Source organism: Neolamprologus brichardi, chromosome 19 (genome assembly GCF_056152115.1).
Source record: "Neolamprologus brichardi isolate AB-2024 chromosome 19, ASM5615211v1, whole genome shotgun sequence".
In the NCBI taxonomy this organism is placed as follows: domain Eukaryota; kingdom Metazoa; phylum Chordata; class Actinopteri; order Cichliformes; family Cichlidae; genus Neolamprologus; species Neolamprologus brichardi.
In genome coordinates, this window is record NC_142122.1 from 4772935 (window position 1) to 4795065 (window position 22131).

At 38.9% G+C, this 22131-nt stretch overlaps 1 protein-coding gene across 2 annotated transcripts in view; it reads right to left on the reverse strand.

Moving 5' to 3' along the window:
* Positions 1–22131, reverse strand: part of lrfn5a (leucine rich repeat and fibronectin type III domain containing 5a) — a 115901-nt gene that overhangs the window by 20521 nt on the left and 73249 nt on the right. The window contains exons 3-7 of one of the 2 annotated variants that reach the window (XM_006799346.3): positions 3634–3858; positions 3267–3395; positions 3002–3182; positions 1435–1590; positions 355–611 (exon numbers count right to left, since the gene is read on the reverse strand). In XM_006799346.3, the coding sequence (XP_006799409.2) occupies positions 355–611; positions 1435–1590; positions 3002–3182; positions 3267–3395; positions 3634–3830 (920 nt within the window). In that variant the 5' untranslated portion in view covers positions 3831–3858. Of the gene's footprint in view, positions 1–354; positions 612–1434; positions 1591–3001; positions 3396–3633; positions 3859–22131 lie in introns of both variants that reach the window. The other variant, XM_087832984.1, reaches the window with a different exon arrangement.

Genomic DNA, 22131 nt, shown 5'->3' on the forward strand with positions numbered 1-22131 from the left:
TCTGAATCTATTATTGTACGATCTACTGTACAATATAAAGCGCCTTGAAGCGACTGTTGTTGTGATTTGGCTCTATATTATATAAATATAACTGAATCGAATTGAATAGAAAAGCTGTTGTTGTCTTGATTTAGTTTTGTCCTGTAAAGTCTTTGGTAATGTTTGTGTCTGTCTCTGATGTTTTATGCATCAGTAAGCAGTGAGGCTTTTCATATTCTTGCATGTTTGTGCAAGTCAGGTGGTTACAGGATGATGGCAAAACTGCACCACATAATAAAAACTTTACTCCCTAATTATTATTGATTTCATAACCACCATATTATGTTTAGATGCAATTCTAGCAAGAACTGATACCTGAGAGCAACTCTCTGGCCTTCAAGGACCCTCATCTCGTGAGAGTATCTGGTGATGAGTGGAGGCTCGCAGAGAAACTCCTCTTCAGGGATGGACCAAAAGTATCGGCCAGACAGGTGCTGGGGTGTGGCGCACGTCTCCAGGTCATCCTCCCTGTTCAGCCTTCGCAGCCAAAGTAACTCACAGTTGCAGTGGAGAGGGTTGCCACCGAATGACAGTGCAAAAGAAGAGAGGTGCATCCCTGACGTTGCTAGAACCTGGGAGTGCAACACAAGTGCATTAAAAAAAATTGAAATTCAGAAGAGCAACATTTTTATAGACAATTCCACTACGTTCGGTCGAGTTTGGTCAGTTGAATGTGTGGTTCCTTGCTCCATCATAAACATAAACTACTTAATAATGCTCCTTTGTATACTTTGGTATACAAAGGAGCATGGTCAACTCAATGATTGCAAGGTGCCCAGGACCTGAGGCTGCAAAACAAGTCCAAATAATGGGCTTTCGATTCTATGCATGACAACTGGTATGAGGTGTTTGTGCAGATAGGCTGTGACTGGTGATCACCAAATGTGGCACTGTGCTTTATGGCCATCAATACTTCTACTCTGGACTCTTCTTTTTATATAAGAAAGGTTTCCTTCTTTCAAATCTTCCAAACAAACCATACTTTTCACTTTCCTTGTATTTGTACTACTGCAATTTTAACATTTAACATGCTAAATAAGGGCTGGATTTTTGCAGTTTGTCTGAGCATTGCATGGTCTGATCTTTTGCTGAGATATTCAGTGTGTTCGAGCCCAGCAAAATGCACATACTAACAGTTTTTAGAGGTGGTCACACCTCTAAAAACTTTGATTGCATTTGATTTGCAGCTTTTTTACATTACAGTAAAATAAATTGATTTAATAATTGCACTGAAAAATAGATAAACAGCTTTAGCCTGCTGATTCACAACCTGTTTTTATTTTATTTTGCGTGAATTCCCCAAGGACTTAATTGCCTAAATACGGTGGTATTGTGTGGTAGGCTGTGTTTAATGTTTTTGATTCAATGTGGTGGGAAAGAAAATTCTAAGAATACCTGTGCTCGTTGAAAAAGTGGGTCAGGTGGTAGCTTTTGGAGTTTATTAGAGGTGACATCCAGCCGGTTTAGTTTCTGTAAAAGGGAAAAGGTTCCCTCTGGAATGTATTCCAACATGTTGTGGTCTAAACTCAGCGTGTGGAGGCTTATCATTCGCTGGATAAATAACAGAATAAAAGAGACATTTATTATTGTGGTTAATTTTTCATACATTCGATAATGATAAGGGGAACAGAGCAAGGAAACAAAATGTGTGGTGAAAAAAACAACCTCTTTTAAAGTTTTAAAGTTGACTATACTTAGTTACCAAGCATTACAGTACTGACAATACCTACTAACACAGGGGTCAACAACCTTTAACACCCAAAGAGCCATTTGGACCCAGTTTCCACACAAAAGAAAACACTGGGAGCCGCAAATACTTTTTGACATCTAAAATGTACCCAATGCACCCAATTTCCTTTGGGGTCAACCTTCAGGATCAATAAAGTTTTATTGAATTGAATTGAAAAATGAAGATAACACTGTATATATTGTTTTTTACCTTTATGTATGTGTTGCTTATGAAATCCATGAAGTGCTACAGAGAAAATTACATTTTATTTATGTAATTAACACATTTTGAACTCTTAAAGAAATAAAACAAAAGGAAAGACACCCAGCTGAACTAAAACCATCCATGTAGCAAACAAAAACTGTTGGGAGCTGCCAGCCTTATATCGCCTTTGGGCTTTTGGAGCCTTGACCTGACTTTTAAAAAATAATTTGAAAAAAAGCACTATGCTGCTAAAAAAAGGAAAAATAGATATTTGCAAAATTCTGCCTAATATGTATTTTAACTGGTTAATGTGTATGGCGGGGCGTGTAGAAGCGCGGTCTGCAGCGCCGCTGCAGGGGAGGCGGACGCACCTGAGCGGCACCCGCAATCACGCCTCGCCGCCTTTACGTCTGTGCTATCTATGCTGTTGTGTTGGTGTGTGTCGGGCTGTGAGCTGCAAAGCTCCCAGCAACCCTGTGTGAAAAGTTGTCAATAAAGAGATGCTGAAAAGCATGTTCATGCAAACATCGTCGGGTCTGCCGTGATATGTTTACAATGGGACTTCTGGTCTCTGCGCACAGCGTCTGCAAATCGGGGCTTTCATCTTTACGCAGGACTGTAAGCTGTCATCTGTGAGGCGTGAGCTGTGTTTGTTTTTAACATAGTTCACGGTGGAGAACAGCTGTTGACATAATGTGGATCCGAAGATCCATAATTGGCCTACCTGGGGTTGAAAGTCTCGATAAATGCACCCGGAGCCGCACTATAAGGACTAAAGAGCCGCATGTGGCTCCAAGGCCGCAGGTTGCCGACCCCTGTACTAACACATCTTGGCTATCAGTGAAACTGCATATACAGTTATTGACCTGTCAACATAATGACCTCTGCTTAGTCCCAAAGCTCATTTAAGTCTAAAATAAATGCACCCACGTTTTTTAAAGACTTTGCCTCGGGATGCTTTTTTTTTTTTTCAATGCCCTCCAGCCAAACAAGCTTCAAAGTAGTGTTGCATGTTAAAGAGGTTCTAACCTGGATGGCCTCCCATGGAATAGAGTCGAGGTTATTGTAACTAAGATCCAGTTCTTCTAGTGCCAGCAGGTCATTGAATGCTCCCTGGTGAATCATGACCAGTTGGTTGTTGTTCAGAATCAGGTGATGAAGCTTGGACATCCCACTGAATGTATCATTGCCTATCCTCGTCAGTCGGTTGCTGTGGGAGATTGAAGAGAAATAAAACTTCAGAGAAACGTATAAATAAGATTTCATATTGTAAGAAATTATTTTTAGTTCATACCTGTTGAGGTGCAGGGCTCTGAGGTTTTCCAGATCAGCAAAGGCATGAGGTGTGATGTAGGAGATGGTGTTTCTGGATAACGTCAGGTCCACCAAACGTGTCATGTTTGCAAAATCTTTTCTTTTCACACTTTGGGCAAAGACGAGACAAAGATAAAATATCATTAAAATGAGGTAACTGCCATACTAGTGACCCACATTACACTTATAAAATACAGTATAGCGAGAGTGGCATATGTTGGCAAATAACATTAAGTACTGCAGTAATGGAGACGTTCTACCAGTAGAGTTTCAACAGCAACTATCGAAGGGTTTTAATGTAAAGGGTTTAGTCTCATGAGTATCGTTATTATTGATGTGACGATCACCTTGTGACAAAATTGTCAGCCAGTCGTAGCTCCACTGTATGTCTGTCAATGTTGGGTGGGACAAACAGTAGACCTTTCTTGGCACAGAGGGTTGCCAGGTTGGGTGACAGTATTTGACATACGCAGCGTTTTGGGCATATCTGTGCCCGCACAGCCATGGCGACGGCCAGCATTACACACAGTACCAGCCTTTCCATGGTTACCCCCCGTACCTGGAAACAACACCTAAAATAAATGGAAACAAGAGAGAGAGAAATAGAGATGTTAATGACATTTGAAATGAGATGCATGTAACTAAGTAAACTGGTCCCATCAATTGGCCCCAAACTCCTGGTTTGCAGTCACATACACTTGTTACTGCCATCTGGAGGCCATTTGGATCTGTTTGATATTTAGTAGGAAAGAAGGAAAAACTTATGGCAAAAGTAAAATGTTAAAAACAAATGGAACGTGACAAAGAAACTGAGATAAAACATGCTTCCCCATTCAAAAGTCTTTTTAAAAGGAGAAGGATGTACTTCCTCAAGCTTCTCTATAATAATACATGATTTATCACCAACTGCACATCCTTTGATATCAACTCAAATAACTGAATGCAAAGATGTATATTAAAAGTCAAGTGTAGGTATGATGATGAGTGCAGTAAGGAGACAAGTGGCCGGGCCTCTAAAAATCATCTGTGGTGGATTTTTAATGTGATTTTCTGTGCAATTAAAGAATAAAGTGATCAGTCATGGTGATCAGAAAAAAAAAACCTTTATAACCAAACAAGAAGAGGGTTTTATTAGTCTCATTTATTGCTCAGCAGTGTCATTGTGCGTGAACATGAGTGAAAAGGCACACATACTCAGTCATCATTAACAAGCCGCAGTGCTTGTAGTTAATTAGAGTGTTAGTGCGAGAGTGCAGGGTGGTCAGGGAGAGAGAGAAAATCCTCATTAATGGCAACCTTGATTTCAGGGTTGAAGGACATGGGAGAATCACCATTAAACAGATCACAGTGCAAACAAGCATGCACACGCAAACATCTACGCATTCACAGAAGAACACAACACACACCTAATGAGGGTGAAACAGAAGTTGAGGATTTGTCTCTGTGAACTTTTCTCACACTTTTTATTTGAACAAAAACGCAGCAGAACAATAGAAACAACTTGTATGCTGCGTGTTTCATAATAGGTTTGTTAAGACGTTTTAAAGTTACAACTGGGAATGCTCACTCTCTTATAAGATAACCTATTATAAAGAACACACCATGGCATATGTATAGGTAAACTGTTTTATTCATGCTACTGCTTAATAAATCAAATCCAAACCAAAAAGGGAAAAACATCCAACAAAACAGATTTTTACACTGAGAATCGAAGCAGGGTAAAAACATAAACCTCAGCCCAGTAGCGGTTTTTGATACAGGCGACACGGGCGGTTGCCCGGGGCAGCATCGTGGTGGGGGGCGGCATCACGGGCATCAGCAAAAAAAATAAAAATAAAAAATTGCTCGTACTCATGCTGCCCCGACATCAGCCAGCGCATATTGGGAATGGCATAGGCACCGATCGGTTTTCTATCGCCCATTTGCTGGGAGTAAGGGCGCCCTCCATTTGCCAGGTGCGCCTGTTGCTTGTGGCACTGGGAGGAGAGGGCGGGGCGGCGGGGGAATTACTGGCTGGCTGGAGCAGCGTCTAATAACCAACTCGCAAAATAAAACAAAATAAAAATAAAACAACAAACACGAAAACACCAGACATTATGATACAGACTCATAACTTGTGCCGATGTTTTTTCGAAATTCTATACGCGAAAAGTGGGCGAGTTTGATAATTTAAAGTCTCACACAACCCGTCGAAAGGGGAGGGGGCCCTGCTGCTCCCAAATAGAGCACATTTCATTCATAATGTTGTAAATCAGAGGGAGTGTTCGCCCGGGGCGCCAAACAGGCTAGGACCGCCACTGCCTCAACCTCAACAATAAAGTCTTAGTTTGGTCTGCTTTGAGAGAATTGCCCATCATATGTCATTACTTTGGAGACTGATTTGTTCCAATCAGTGTCTTTGCTGAGAAGCAGCCAGTTAGTGGAAAGGAAATGAGTGCAGAATGAAACAGCAGCAGCATTTGGAGACATTTCAACAACAAAAAAAAGAATTTTAAGCCAGAGTTTTTGCAAAGAAAGCACATGGTGCGGCCGGTTCATCTAACCAACTTGCGTAGCTGGTGTTCATACCATTACTTGAGTCCCTGTGTAATAAAGGAGCCGCGCAACCAAATGTCTCGTAGGAAGCAACACGTCTCATCAGTCCTTGGATGTCATTCCCATCACTAACAAGCACACAGTGAAGGTGTTAAAATCTAAATGCTTTTTTGTTCAATTTTGCCTCCATCTGTGGTGTGAATTCATCACTGTGGTGTTCCTGCACTGCACTTCCCAGACATACACTGTTAGTACAACCAACACTGCTCATGCTAACCTCACAGTTCTCTTGTTTATTCCAAACTGGAACCACATTTTGTTTTTGTCAGATGTATTTTTCCTGGAGAAGAATTACAAGATCCTACCACTTCCAGCTTCTCTGTGGTGGCTTTGTTTTTGTGTATCACTATTTTTTATTCCATTGTTATCATTTTGTTGTCATACTTAGCCTCTTCATGGTTGTTTTGCAGCTCTTATCTTTTCTTATCTTATCACATCACTTTGAGGATATTTTATTGCTTTTTCCTTTGTTTTTCTTATGTGTGTTACTTAGGTTGTTCTGCATCCCTTCCTCTCTTGTCTTTCGACTGGAAAAGACAAATCTGAGCCAGGTCTTCTTGACCCTTTGCATGCCTGAGTCTGTGTCCATGTTCAGTTCAGTAATCCTTCCATGGCCATTTAATGTCGGGGTGAGTGTCAGGCTCCTGGGCTTTGGAGCACTGGCCCCTACATAACCTACCTGGAGATCAAAAGTATTTTTTCTATCCTACTATTTGCAACTTTTAGAGTTTCAAACTACTGTAAATGGCACCTGTATGTTAAGACCAGAGTTCAATAAATTATATAGAGTCGTGTAATATTAACACACTACCCAGGACTGACTACGAAACCATTCACCAATCTGTAGTCTAGTTGTGAGGTCCTCTCTCTGTGCTTCTTACATCTGTGTGAAATCACTGACATGAAATTTGCTACGATGTCAGAGGTCGTACAATTCCTGTTTTTCTTTTCCTCTCTGTTTGAGTGCAGAGAAAGAAGAGCAGAAAGATGGAGCTGTAGCTAAATAGATCGCCGGATGACTCATATGCTCTGGTGCTACAGAGAGAGCAAGAGAGCGAGCGAGAGACAGCTCTTGACCCTTCTGACACGAAAGCAGATATCACCTCATTAATTACTCTGAGAAATGACTGTAATGAGAATGAACGAGTGAGACAGAGAAATGGAAAGGAAACGGGGAGAATTATCAGAGAGAGTGAGGAGGAAAAAAAAGAGCGATCAGAGAGCCAGCTAATTAAAATGAGTGCTGAGGTGTGAAAGAAAAAGGGGGAGAGGGACGAATTTCATTTAGAGAGAGGAGACGAGGCAGGATAGATGAAGAGGACGTTGTTCTGTCACGCTTTGTATGCGATATGCAAACCGTAAAGCCATCCGCTATACAGGAGGGATAAGGTTATATGTCACACACATATGAAAGTGAACATTTCACCAGCACTGAACTTAATTTTCGCACAAACTCTTATTCACTCGCAACCTGATGTAGCTTGAGGTGACATGTAGGACCACTGGGATCAAATGGAACGGCGAATTAACCAAAGGGATTATGGGTAAGGAAGACAAATTAAGCTCTGTTTGCAGCGATGTGTAAAATACGATTCTGTTTCACACATGTGTGCAGGCTGCTTTATCCACTTCTTTGAAATCCATCCACCCTGTTCCCCCGAAGGTCTCCCATAAAGCCAGTTTCACCCCTGGCTTGCTCACTGATGAACAACCGGCTTCCCCGGACAGCTCAAATGGATTCTCCACACGCTCCATATACTGAAACTGATCTCGGGCTGCATTCAAATCTCACAGGGATAACCAGAGGCACAACTTGGCAGTTAAGAGTGGTGGCTTGGAAGTATTCGCACAGTCAAACTTCTTTGAAGCTGCGTAGAAGCCACCATTGAAGATTTTTTGAGTGTTTTTTTTTCCTCCTGATGAGCTTTTTCACACATCCAATAAGCGAGTGATACAAATGTGATCATGCACTTTATGGTAAACCATTTAAATCAGCGGTCTCCAACCTTTTTTGCGCCACGGACCGGTTTATGCCCGACAATATTTTCACGGACCGGCCTTTAAGGTGTCGCGGATAAATACAACAAAATAAAACTAGTACCGGTACTGAAAAAAAGAAAATTTATTCATAACACACCTGAAAAGACCAAGGAAAACCGAGTTAACGATAAAAACGATAACAAAATAACGCTGAAAACCGATAAAAACCCTGAAAACTATACATTTCACACCTGAGCCTCAACTCTCGCGGCCCGGTACCAAACGACTCATTTCTGGTACCGGTCTGAGGCCCGGGGGTTGGGGACCGCTGATTTAAATGACACCTTAGCAAATTCTATTCTCAACAAACTAATTCAACCCCCCAACGCTTTACCACGACCACACAGTTATCAATACGCAATATAATAATAATAGCAATTAGCACAAGCATACATGCTGACAACGACTTCAACCGCTTGTATAGGTTATGTCGTAGGGTCAAACAAAGGTTCAACAAAGTTTCCCCGTGGAAATCGAAATCAGACCTTAGACTGCCCATCATTTGAAGCTTGCACGTAAAGTAGGAACTAAGCGCCTAGTCTATTTCTCCAGTGACTTACCACAAAACCTGGCTAAATTTGCAAAAGTGATGCACAAAAGATGAAAATTAAAAACTACCTGCCATTATTGAAAGTGACTCGTTAAATAAAACAGCACCTGTTCCGCTGGTATTCATCTCTGAGTGACTGTTGTAAGTCGAGAGCTCGTAGCAACAATCTTTACCGCGTGACGTGGATGTAGCATCAGAAGTAGGAAACTACTCTGACAATCCTAAAGTGTCATCCAGTGGTTTTGCAGGGCTCTTTACTGAGGAGTGTAAGGTAGTTTACTACAGCACTTGTTGTGTTGAAATAGATTATTTATGTCAGTGTTAGGAAAACCCTTCACGCGTTTAAGGGTCCTCCCACAGTCTGAGAGGACTGGGCTCTCGTTGGGGAGAGTGACATTTGTTTACTGCGAAGTATTTTTCCTGACAACAAAAAAATACACAGAAGCTTACAACCTCCAGATATTAAAGTGATATAGAAAATTCGATTACCGCAGGGACTACATTTAAGAACATTAAGCATTAGTTCAGGTGCATCTCAATAACCTATTAGGGTAAATAACACGCAAAGCTCAAGCTAATCTATGACATTACAATAAAGCTGTTGATTTTGCATCATTTGCAGACAATGCGTCTTGCATTTTAGTTATCATGTGCTCTGTGGCTTATAACTCACCTCATAGTTCTTCAAAAAAGTAAGTGCAAGATGTTATATCACAGGCTTTTCCTGAAAGTTTTCGTTCATTTGGAATATCCCTGAGTTATTATAACTGAAGTATCTTATGATGTACCCCAGTTTTAAACGTTTCCCTTGTGTTGTAACATCAACATCAGATATTATAATGAAATGCTTTCAGTGAATTTGTTGCTGTTACATGTGGTAGTTATTGTAAATGCACTTTATACAACTCGCCTCGTTCCCCCAAGCACTTTTTCTATGTTTTATTTTCCTTTGTGTTAAAGTGCTTTTATCTAACTTTCATACACATTCACACTCTGATGGATGCATCAGTGAGTGACTTGGGGTTAATATCTTGCCCAATATTTGGAGCAGCCAGGCATCGAACCACCAACCTTCCAGATTAGTCGATGACCTGCACCACCTCCGACAGCCACGAGGTAAGAACAAGCGAGCATTTTTTCTTTGATCTGGATGAATTCACTTGAGTTTAAAAGATTAAAATCTTTTAAAGTTTTTAAGCTGACTCGAGGATGACAAAAAAAGAGAGGTTGACTTCAGAGTTGTTCTGTAGCTTTTAACCACATTGCATCAGATTATTGACACAGAAATGATCACATTTAATTTTCTGTTTTTTCAGCACATTAAAGAGAATATAGCCCAGCAGATTCTACCCTACTTTTGAAGTTTCCAACTAAAGTAACAGCCCCAAAATCCAGCAAGACATGTCTTCAGAATGTAATTCAAAATAATAACCTTGAGCTCTGTGGATAAAAAACGTGTGAGAATTTTTGTCCTAAACACTAAACGAGAAGGAGTTTTTTTTTTTAAGGTTTTATTTTAGCTTCTTCCAAACTGCAATTCAGCTGCAACCCTACCGAATGGGATGCAACAGAAATAAAGCAAAGCACTGTATCCACTTTAATATTTACTGATGGGCTATGCTCGGAAACTTTCCAAAAGTGGCAGCGGGTCAATAACATAACCTTGTACAGGAATCACCAGGGTGGAAAGGGTTAAAGTGCTCGTAGCTATTGCAACTGGGAGCTCATGTGACATGATTCAGAGCTCCAGAGCAGTTAATATGTGGACCCTGTGTTTTCTTTAGCTCGGCACGAGACATGAGCCATACACACTAAATGACAATAAATGCAACTTATTTGTGGTTATTCACGTTAATAAGGATGTCAGATCGAATCAAAAAAGATTTGTTGTGTTCCGTGTGTTCTTTTTTGACTTGGAAAAGCATGTTGGAAAAAAGCTCCCACTTCCCTGTTAATTTCACTCATTAATGCAGCTACGCACTTGCAGGAAATGCACCCACCTATTAAAGAAGGATCTGGGTCAATCGAAAGAAAATTTAAGCTAAATGCAACAACATCCAGCACTAGTGTTTGCATGCTCACAGATTTTAAGAGAATTAAAGCTTGTAGGTTATACTTGTTGTTGCTGGAAATACCTTTCAGCTCCTGTATTTCATTTTGTCAATCAAATTAATAGCTTACATGGTCTTCTGTGGCTACAAGCCTGCACCTTTCGTGGCTTATACCAGCATCTAATGCATAACAAAATGCACCAATGCCCAGACCACTTAAAGCAGGGGTGTCCAAACTTTTTTCACTGAGGACCACATACATAAAAATATAAGAGGGGCCGGGCCACTTACTAGAAATTAGGTATATAACCTTAACTTTACTGTATTAAAGTTAGAAAAATCACTTAAAAGTGGTGGAATATGTTATATTGTTGAATATAATTAAAGACAAAACTGCCTTCATCACAGCTTTCCATAAATGGGTCTTTATTGATTTATTCAGAAAAAGCTTTGGTAGCTCATTCTCAAAACAGCAGCCTCAGATTTCTTCTTAGACAGAAGATTTACAGCACAGAGAAAAAACAATAAAGGGGAAAATGGGACGGGTACATTTCAAGCTTGTTATTTAAGTTATTAGGCTTAGCAACACACCTATTAACGTTCGTTTGAAACCGTTATCAACATTAACAGATTGAACTGGACTTAATAACAGGAGTCCATATAATTTTAGTAAATTATTCTGGTGAGTATCAGCTGCGCTGGGTTTGTAAATCGGGCCATCCAGCTGCGGTGCTGATCGCCACTCGTGCCAAAAATCTGGACAAATGTCACTTGATCAAGGAGCAGATCTGCGTCAGATGAGATCAGCTGACTTTGCGTGTGCGTGTGCTGTGCACAGCGGTTTGTACTCTGTGTGTTAACAAGAAAAACAAATATAAGAAAGTGGTGCGCAAAAGCAGGGTAGTGACAGATTGATGCGCATTATTGATATTTGAAGCATGTGTACCTGCACATTAACACACGGCTACTGTGGAATATATTGTTTACTCACCTAAAGCGCTCGTGCTCTCCTCCACTCCGCGCAAAAAATTAGCAGCTGTGCGGTGTCTGTGGCATCGGTGCTCTCATCGCATGCGATGGAGTAAAACTCAAAAGCACAGCTTCATCAGACAGTTGCAGTTTAATGTTGGCTGACAAGTCTTCAGTGTGTCGCACAACTGTATCTCTGGACATGCTGACGTTGTTGAAGTCCTGCACTTTTTCCGGGCATTGTCATATTCTTTTCTATTTATAAAATTACTTGCGGGCCAATTAAAAATGGGCCGCAGTTGGCCCGCGGGCCGGAGTTTGGACACCCCTGACTTAAAGTAACCTGCTGGCTTTGTGTTCTCTCCTCCTGCACCGTTTGCTTTGTTTTTCTGTGCGTCCACTGAAGTAAACCTTATGCTTAAGCTAATGGTTTACTCACTTGAACAACAGGGGTCAGCAGCTGCCTAAATACATCACAATTACTCTTTATTCAATTAGTGCGCTGTGAGAACGTAGCGCTGAGTAGGCCTAAACACACACACACAGGAAAATGAATCCCAGCAGCACCAAGACTTAAGTCTAATCTGTATGCATGCTTTGCATTTAAAACAGATACTCAATACCTTCTGTGTACATACAGACACACATTAATTATAACAGTGATAGATTTGCCAAAGATTCTACTTAGTAATTTTAAAAAATATCAACCTAACCTAAAAATGTGTTAAAACATTCTTCAATTAACCTTCATTTCAGTGGTCAATGTGCAAAAAAACAGGCTTTATCAATCACTAAAATACAAACTACCACTGCTTGTGGTGATGCATTTATCTGAGAAGCCTGTTGGTACTAGTATGAGATGAGCTGAGCAGTGAAGCAGGTTTAACACCATAGTTCCCACAAACACTATCCCGAAAAGACTGTTAGAATGCATAACTTGAACAAAGAATGGCTGTAATATAAATATTTTTTATATACTGTAAAGAAAAAAAACCAATAAGACCAACTTATATCAGGATTGAATGGAGTGCCACCTTTGCAGGTAATATTCAGGTTGACCCTTTTAATCCATAATTGTATAGTTAAGCTTAATATTTTGGTATTGGGATAAGGACTAATCTATGTAACAACAGTCATGGAAACTAGAGTATAAATGTTCATAAATAATATGGAGCAGGTACAGTTTTCAACTGCAAGTACCTAAAATTACCTAAAAAACAAAAAAACAAATGCCGCTGGATACTCGTTACTACTGCAACAGTGTTCAAGGAAGGGATGTATGCTTCTGTTTGCAGCAGGTAAACACATTGTGCAATTCATTTTTTATACTTCTGGTCTTTGTGGCATTTAAAAAACGTGAGTTTTGTATATAAATATCTCTCATTCCCAGCTATATGCATTACCAGAACAACTGTTGGTTAGGAAAGAGGTTTACTGAACAGACTATTTCAGTCTCTCCACCTCACTTTATACTGAATTCATTCTGCACGTGCATGTTTTCATTGCATTAAGGATGAAAAATCCTCCTTAAGCCTGCCTCCTGTCCTGCATCACAATCTCCGCTTCATGACAGAATTGGATTTAATGGTTCAAATCAAACCAATCAAAGGCAGATACAGCCAGCTGGATGATTCATAGGAGCAGACGAGCTGCCCGAAATTCAAGATGATCACCGCCAAGGTCATTCTGGTAGGAGTGGAATGTGAGAACACACACATGCCCTAAAGCCATAGGCTACACACTGACGTGGAAGCATGTTTAATGCATGCACACAGAAATGTATACTAGATGTACTATACTGAGACATGTATTGATTTTAGATTCAGTTATAAATGCATTCGCTTCTGTTTTTGTTTGACTGAGAACAGAAGAGAAGCAGCAAAAGGAAGAAAGCAGTGAGATGGTAAGATTTGTAAGATGAGATCTTGGCGGTTTGGTGCTTTAAGTGCCTGATTCATGGAGACGCTGTGTAATATCTGGTCTACAATTCTATTTCTGCAACATTGCATCACACCACTATTTTTCAAGAGACAGCAAAGTACATCTATCACTGAATGGATGCACCCTCATGTTCACAATACACTTTCTATGCCATAAAATCTGTCAAAATGCACAGATGCATACATCAAAGCTGCTGAAGACATTGTGTAAAACTGTCGCAGCTCATTGTTTTATGAGGTATCAATGACTTTTGGTGACTGTGGTTTAGATTAGAATGCATTCTGTATTAAAATAAAATCTTGAATGAGGCTAACTGGAAACTAACTGGAAACTAACTGGATTGTTCACCGCATATTCAGAACAAAATACCTCAGAAATTGATCCCAGAAGATGAATCCCACTCACATTCGTGATGTCCTGAATTTTTAAAATCTGATATGTTAAACCATTGTTTTACTCATTTATTTCACATGCAGATTAAGATTTAAATGATAAAGCATCCCATGGATTGCCTTGATGTTCACTGTAGTATCCTTAGCTTAGGTGATCCTTTGATTTAGATGTATCATCAGGATTGGGCCAAGTCTGTTCAACATTTTAAAACATAAAAACATCCATAAAAGAAATGAGACTGTCAAAATCTTCAGTTGTACTTTGTGTTGGCAATGTCTGCAATTTAACATTGAGTGATTTAGCATAGTGATTTATTTTTGGGTGTTTTTGTTTTGTCATCCTAACAAAAAATGTTTTTATTCCATCAATTCGCAGGAAACACTTTAAAATATCTAACGTGTGTTAAAATAGTCGTGAATGTTCAAAACAAACAATTTATTTTGAGTACACCCAGTAAAAATCTAGGCTGTCACAATATAAAGACAATAATGGTTCCTAAATGCCCAGAGCTACTGTATGTTTAATGCAGGGTTGGTAAATAATAATTGCTATTTATGGCTGTGAGTATAGCTCGAAGGCCTTTTGGTGATCTTCTGCAAAGCTCTCTTAAGATTAACAAGCTTTGTTTCTACTGGGCATCATTTTTTCCGAGTGCATACAACAGGTGAATAAAAGAAGCATTTATGACACATAGTCACAGTATGAAAAGTGACTGTGAGTCTCCTTTGAAAAGCATTCCCTTGATTTTGAATAAAGGCAGTTTGGAGACCGGTATGAAGAATTTTCTCGAAAAATATTCTCTGTACTAGTGCAGCACACAGATGAAGGTGCTTTTAGATTAAAATTGTGAATACATATGATAACAGAACGATGTGGATTGAAGCAAAGAAGGGCTCATTTCAATTTCATCAATTCATATTTAATACCTGCTTTCCTGCTCACGGCCATGAGATCTAGATCAATTGGAAATGCTTAACCTTGAGAACAAAATTCCTGGTTGTTTAATTTTAACTGAAAAAAAATTAATAATCCTTCCAATAATGTAAGGCTTAAAAGACTCATTAATAACTTCTGCCTAATCAAAACTGCAACAGTGCATAAATAACAGCCTTAGATTAAGATGTTTACTTTTATGCTGAAATAAAGAGTACCATTTATCTCACTGTCATCTAAATATTTACATCACATACCACACGCATCCCATACTTGAAGCACAGGTATGTATGTTTCTTTCATTCTATTAATCTATACCACCTTTACAGATGCACCTCATGTTCATATACTCGTATATATATGTATATATGAGAAGAAATCAGAAGGACACGCCTAACATATCTAAACTCTCTTATGTATGTCCCTTTACTGTGACAAGTCCCACCCAATATAGTTAAAATCAGAGCCATTACCAACTTTTGGAAGATTGGCAAACCAAGAGAAGGGAAGCATCTGCTGCCTACAACTATGACTTTCTGTTACATTCAAGTAAGCACACGTTAAAAAAATTAAGGATATTTTAACTTACAAAATGGCACAAAGGAAATATAGACAAAAAAGTGTCGACAATGTTGGAGGGAGAGTGGATGTTTGAGGATTCAAGAACAAGGGTGATGTGCAGAGCTGTAGTAACTACAGAGGGATAAAGCAGATGAGCCATGACACGGCGCTACGGAAAGTTATTGATGGTAGGTTAAGAAGAGAGGTGACAACAGTGAGCAGCAGCATGGCTTCATGTCGCGAAAGAGCACTACAAATGTGATGTTTGCTTTGAGAGTGTTGTCGGAGAAGCGTAGAGAAGGTCAGAATGAGCTGCACTGTGTCTTTGCAAATGTAGAGAAATCACACGATAGGGTCCCAAAAGACGAACTGTTGCACTGTCATGAGTGGCAGATAAATTGGTGAGGGTTGTGTAGGACATGTATGAGGATAGTGAGACAGTGATGAGACTTGAAGAGGTGGAGATATGATTTGGAGAGAAGAGGAATGAGTTCAAATACCTGGGGTCAACAATACAATGCAATCAACTACGCACAAGAGTCACAAAGAAGAGAGCGCCCTCCATCCACTCCCCCCACTTAGGAAACCTGCTATGATTTATGGTTTGCAGAAAGTGGCATTAACACAAAGGAAACAGCCAGAGATGGAGTTAGAAAGGAGTATATCACAGGGACGGCTCACGTTGAGCAGTTTGGATATCCTGAACAAAGGGCGGTGAAAATTGGGCTCCCAGGCAGGAGGAAAAAACCTCAGAGGAGGTTTACAAATGTAATGATAGAGGATAGAGAAGACTGGAGTGACAAAGGTGGATGATTTGGACTAAAATGGAAGCTAGATTAAATTCAAATTAAAACCATGTAGGTTGTTATGGTGTAACATTTATTTCAATATACAAAAACGTTTTTAAAAATGTGTCTTTCTCAATATTAATACTGATACATGCTTAATTAGAAAATAGTCGCGTGTCAGTAATACACTTTTATTGCTAAAAAAAATGATGTACTGTAAATGTCTTAACCCTGTTTAGACGGTTGGAAGTCAACATGGCAGCAAAGTGAGTGTACACTTACAAGCAAACTGAGCAAAACCAGAAGGAATGATAAACTTAACCAGCAGGGTTATTTTACAAGCAAAATGTTGCGTTGTTTCTGACATAAATAAATGCAAAACAAGTGAATCGACCCCTTCTGCAAAAGGAAGTGGGATTACTGAGATGAATGTGAAGAAACTCGGAGGGGGAACGATGCACAGAAAGGGTTTATTTTCATAATTAGGTCTCTAGGGTGAAAAAAGTATTAATGGTGAATTGGAAAGGGGCAATGAATATTTTATTTAAGCACTATAAATTGGGTCAGCCTCCTTTATATTAGAATAAATGAAAGATAGAAACTGGCAGTAATGAATTCAAATACAGTACTATGGTAAGTAGGATAACATAAAATGAAGAGAGAAAGACAAAAACAAAAGAAAGGGACAGTCTTTTTATTTAAGACATCAAAAATGGCTTTAATATAGCTAATAAAAATGCATCCCAGCAAAAATGAAATAACTAGAAAAAAGTACTTAAATCCTTAATTATGGGCTGATGTATCATTAGATTTATCTAGAAATTGCAAAATATTTCTGGCTAATATGCACATATTCTTTAGTATTGATGTAGAATGACTTTATTTTATGGGTTGTTTTGGGGGTATTAAAACTAATCATGAACGCACCACCTACACGATTTCAGAAAGTTAATAATTAATAAGCAAAATGCAACACAATCATCAGAAACAGAGCAACATTAACATTTGTTTGGAGTTGTATTTCTGGCTTGATTTAAGTCCTAATCTCTGTTTTGGTCTCTACCATTGGGTGACTGTTTAAGGGGTGAGCTCTTTTTTTCTTCTAACCAGTTTGCTAGAGCACTTTGATCAAGTGCTCTGACACTATAAAAGGAAAAGAATCTACTTCCAGATACATATTCACATAACCTAGCCACAAATATATACAAAGTGACATGGTGAATTGGAGTTAGTAGCAAAGTCATATTGTAGCAGTCTTTTGGAGTGTCTGAGAGCACCGTGTGCACAACTAGCGTTTTAAGTTTAGAGAAAATCACAGTCAAAGTTTTGCTCTGTTTTCTTTCGCCATATATTTTTATATAGATAGCTTAAAATGCACAGCAACACTAACAAAACTGTTTTATTGATCACAGGAACCTTTTCAAGCTTAACACAATGAACACATTTACCCGACTAGCTGCGAACACGATCTTTGTGATACGTGTCGGGTTCCCAACAATATGCCCCATAAAACAGTCTGCTTTATAGAAGAATAAAACACTTTGTTTTACGGTGTTTAATTTTTGAGTTTCTTCTAATGTTTTAAACCGTCCAGCTTCACCTCCTGGTCAGCTGGTCCGGTAGCTGACATGGAATCACTCACAAGTTGCTGCACCAGCTGCAGAGTGTCCTGTCAAAGATGCCTAATGGACACACTTAGTTGAGAAAGCTTTATTGAACGGGACTATTTCCTCTTCCGTTACTCTAGCAACTGAAAGCATTGCAATATGAGGCATAATTTTAAATGAATGCATGGGTGTTATCAGACAGCAGCGTAGGAAACTGATCATTTCATAAGGAATAATAAAATGCAATAAAGCTGCATTTTTCATTACTAAAATGCATTGAGAGGCTGCCCAGAACACTCACACATACGTTGAACCATTCACTCACTTTTAGCAGTCACTTTTTCGCCATCATTACATGCGTTCGGATTTCATAATTAAGTGGCTATTTGCGTATGTCGGCACTCTAATGCTAGTCTGGAAATGCCTTTTTTTTGTGCCAATAAAGTACCTTTGATTTGAATGGATGAAGACAGAGCAGGGAGAGAGAGAGAGAGACAGAAAAAGGTGGGAGGATGACAAACAGTTTCCATCATCATCCTCCAGGCAAGAGGAGGCTGCACGCTTATATAAGAATACACATGCAAAACACACACGCATGCATTTGAATGCGCACAACAACATTGTTTTTGTTTGTTTATATGCAGATCGGTAAATGGGGCTGGCCTACAGAGCAAAATGTTGTGGGAGGGCATGGCAAACATATTATGGCATTAGCTTGTAATGACACTTTGTCGGTCTGTGTGTGTGTGGTATCTGAAAATAGCCTGCATGAGAGCACAACGTGGAATGTGGAAGCATTACACTCTGGTCTCACATATCGCATGTGCCTGTCTGTCTCTCATCTTATTTTCTACTGCACTGCACTAGTGCATTTGACAGCTAAGATTGCAGAAAGTGTGCATGTGTGTATTTCTCTGTGCACATGTGTGCATGTGTGTAAGGCACTTGAAAATGATAATCGAGAAGCAGTCAACTTTAGTCTTCCAAGGAATTAAAGATAAAACTGCAATATTCTTGCTGGAAAACCACAGCTTGCAAATCTAACAGAAAGGAAATTTCCTAGAGGAGAAGCTTCTTCTTCCCAAATCCTCCTCCGTCCCAGCACTAGGCCCTCACATCTCAACTATTGACTTTTCTCTGTGTTGGTGCAGAAGCAATCAAACAGCTACAGCCTTTAACAATCCCCAAACCAACAGCCTCTGCAGTTCTGAATGTAACCCAGAATGTAACCTTGAACATCGATTGCTTCATTAAAAAAAAAAAAAAAAAAAAAAAAATCATCTTAAAAGAAGATAATCAGGTTTCGGCTTATTATATTGCAAATATGGATGTGTGTCCATCCTTTAATCACATAGGGAACGAATAATAGTAAATATCCAAAGCTACACCACAAAATATGTAATTGGCCACAAAGTGATTTTATTTCACCCAAGCAGTTCAGATACAGTTAATTGGTTTATGCTGATGAATAATACTTAGTATAATATTGTAACTTTATTCTTTTTTTTAAGCTTTATTCCATAACAAAATGCCAAAATGGCATCTTACATGTGCAACTCTTAGTATCATACAGGATTCATGTTTCCGAGACTTTGTCAGATCTAGCAAATGAAGCTTTGAGCAAAGCTGCGATTTGGTTTTTAAATAACATCTCTGCTATGATTTGGTGTTATTTGGCAGCATAAACAAGAAAATGTTTAACCACGACTGCAAGCATATTCTACAAATGCTTAAGTGAGTTACACATTCAAGAAAGCAAATCTTCACGCTTGTATGCCCACTGTCAGAACTGTTTGTTTTGTGATTCGTTCATAGTGTGTGGTGTTTTATACTACTTTTTACCTACATGACAAAGTGGGGTAATTAGTAATGGTTACTAATGCTATTTTTTTTTTAGCTTGACAACACAAAATAAAAATAATCATAATTTAAGTGTTTACTGAATAGGAATGTCTTCTTTGTATTATTTGTGTATAGACCAGTAATTACCAACATTATGTTTTCATTTATAGACATTAGTTACCTTACATCCCCGGGGGAATCAGTAATACAATACTGGCATCTCTGTCAATAGTCAAACCAGCTATTGTCAGTCATCAGTGTGAAAGCTGATTGCAAATTATATCTGCCTAAATACCTCAGATTTACCACTGAGTTTCATTTCTCATCTATACTTCTATGTTACCCCTATTATTTAGGCAACATTTAAATAGATAAATAATGCCCTGGCTATATATTTTATACTTATTAGGTTGTTGTCATAGTGACACACCTCAGTTTTTTTAAAATAAATTTGATTTCTGTAGCCACACTTTGCTTTCCTGTCATCTTCATGCTGGTCTTATCTTTCACCTTATAACACATTTCTTTCTTTGACATTTTCATGATGTTCTCTTTTGCACACTTTCTGGCATGTAATCCTCGTACAGTAGAAGTTTAATACAAAAAGAATTAAGGGCAACATCCATCACACTAATTTATTCAGTCACTGCCTGATTTTAGGATTTACTTAAGAGTTAAATAGGACTGCACCTTTTGTGCTTTACTTTCTTAAAGGTTCTGCCGTTGAGTCATTTGAATAATGATTTTTTAAGGAAAGCTGAAAGCTGACAATTTAAGTTTTGTTTTTGCGCAGTACCTCAGCACAAGCCATCTGGGAAAAATGCACAAAGTAGAGTTACTTGGTTCACTTTGCTAAAAAGTATATAAAATATAAATGAAAACACAGAGCTAAAATACTTCACAGTGAGAGGTTATATAACCAGTGGACTACCTAGTTTATCCTGCATCTTGGTGTTATCCAAGTTACTAAATAAAGAATGTTCATATCTCTTTTCCCCCCTGTGAGTGTAGCTGGAGGATGTACCAAAGACACAGTTTAAGTTTGAAAAAGACTATGCTAAATACTGGTCTCAAGCCAGGTCACTGAGATGTTTACTTCATGGAAAAAAGCTCTCTTGCTCTTGTAATTTTTAACTTACATTCTCAATAAGAAATGAGATACAGAGAGCAAGAGAGGAGGGACGGATAGACACAAACAGGTAGGACTGTAGCGTGCAAGCAGTCTGTCGCAGTGGGTATTGTATTTGTCTGTGAGGGGGCTGAGGGTGGGATAAATAATTTATAGTCATCCAAACATGAGCACACTCTTACATTATTTACATGCAGTACATTTAACACCCAATCACACAGAAACGCTAAATTTAATGTGCTCTGCATTGGGGAAAAAAAGTGAAAGAGATGAAATATTAACAAATGCACGGTAAGTGTACAGCAACAAAGAGAAAGGCACAAGAAGGAAAAACGAAAGGAAGAAAGATTAAAGGTGAATCTCGGTAAGAGACATGGCCAGAGGAAATCAGCCATGTGAGGAAAATATTAAACTTGCACAGACCTTTGTCTCAGTGTTTACCTTGCTCCTTGGTGTCCCATCGTGTCATAGTAATAAAAATAGTAGTAGAGTACTTCAAAGTGAACAGGGGCTGAGAGTACTGTGGTCAGGTCATCTGTGGTTTTTCACTGCTTCTTTTCCCCCAAAGCTGATAGTACACAAGCAATAATTTTTAAATATAATTCCAGAATTGACTTAGCCATACAGAGACCAGCATTTAACAGGCCAGCGGTTAAAGGCAGAACAATGTGGACTAGCCATTTCCCAGGTGTCAGTGTGTGTAAATGTAAAGTAGGTTTTTTAGCTGAAGGGAAAAGAAATACACTCTTTGCTCTGAAAATAGCTGTCTGCTGTTTGTTGCATTTCCCAAAACCCCTTCATTTAATTTAATTTAAAGATTAAAATGGTCTTAATAATGTTACAATATTAAGAGTTATTCATATAGGACTTCTTTGTAACAGTTACAGAAATTACCTATGATTTCATCCTGTTGATAATGCCTTATCTATATCCACCACATTTCACTACACTTTTTATAGATTTTATATTTAGATAATGGATCCCTTTAAATAATATTTAACATTGATATTGCCATAATTCTCTGACGTGCTCTATTTTACTTTTGGACTAAGATGCAAAAGTTGCACGGAAAAATATGAAAAGTGAGTTACAAACATCTTACAAGAAAGCCTCAAGTCATAGTCAATACGCATGTATGTGTGTGTGAGAGTGGATGTGCTATGTTGCCTTTAATGTGTGACAGACTTATCAAGAGCCACCGGCTAATCACTTCAGTATCTAGGTTAAATACAGATCAATGGTGTATGTGTGAGTCTCGGTGTGTCTGTTTTCATGTGTGCACGTATAAAAATATGCACAAACAATCAACAGAACAATTACACTAAATACAGCTTGTGTTTGTGCGTACGTGTGCTTACATTAGCTGTGGCGTAAAAATACATGCACGTCTATTTTTATACCAGGATTTATGCACACTTCACAACGTCTGAGAGTGTGACTAATCTA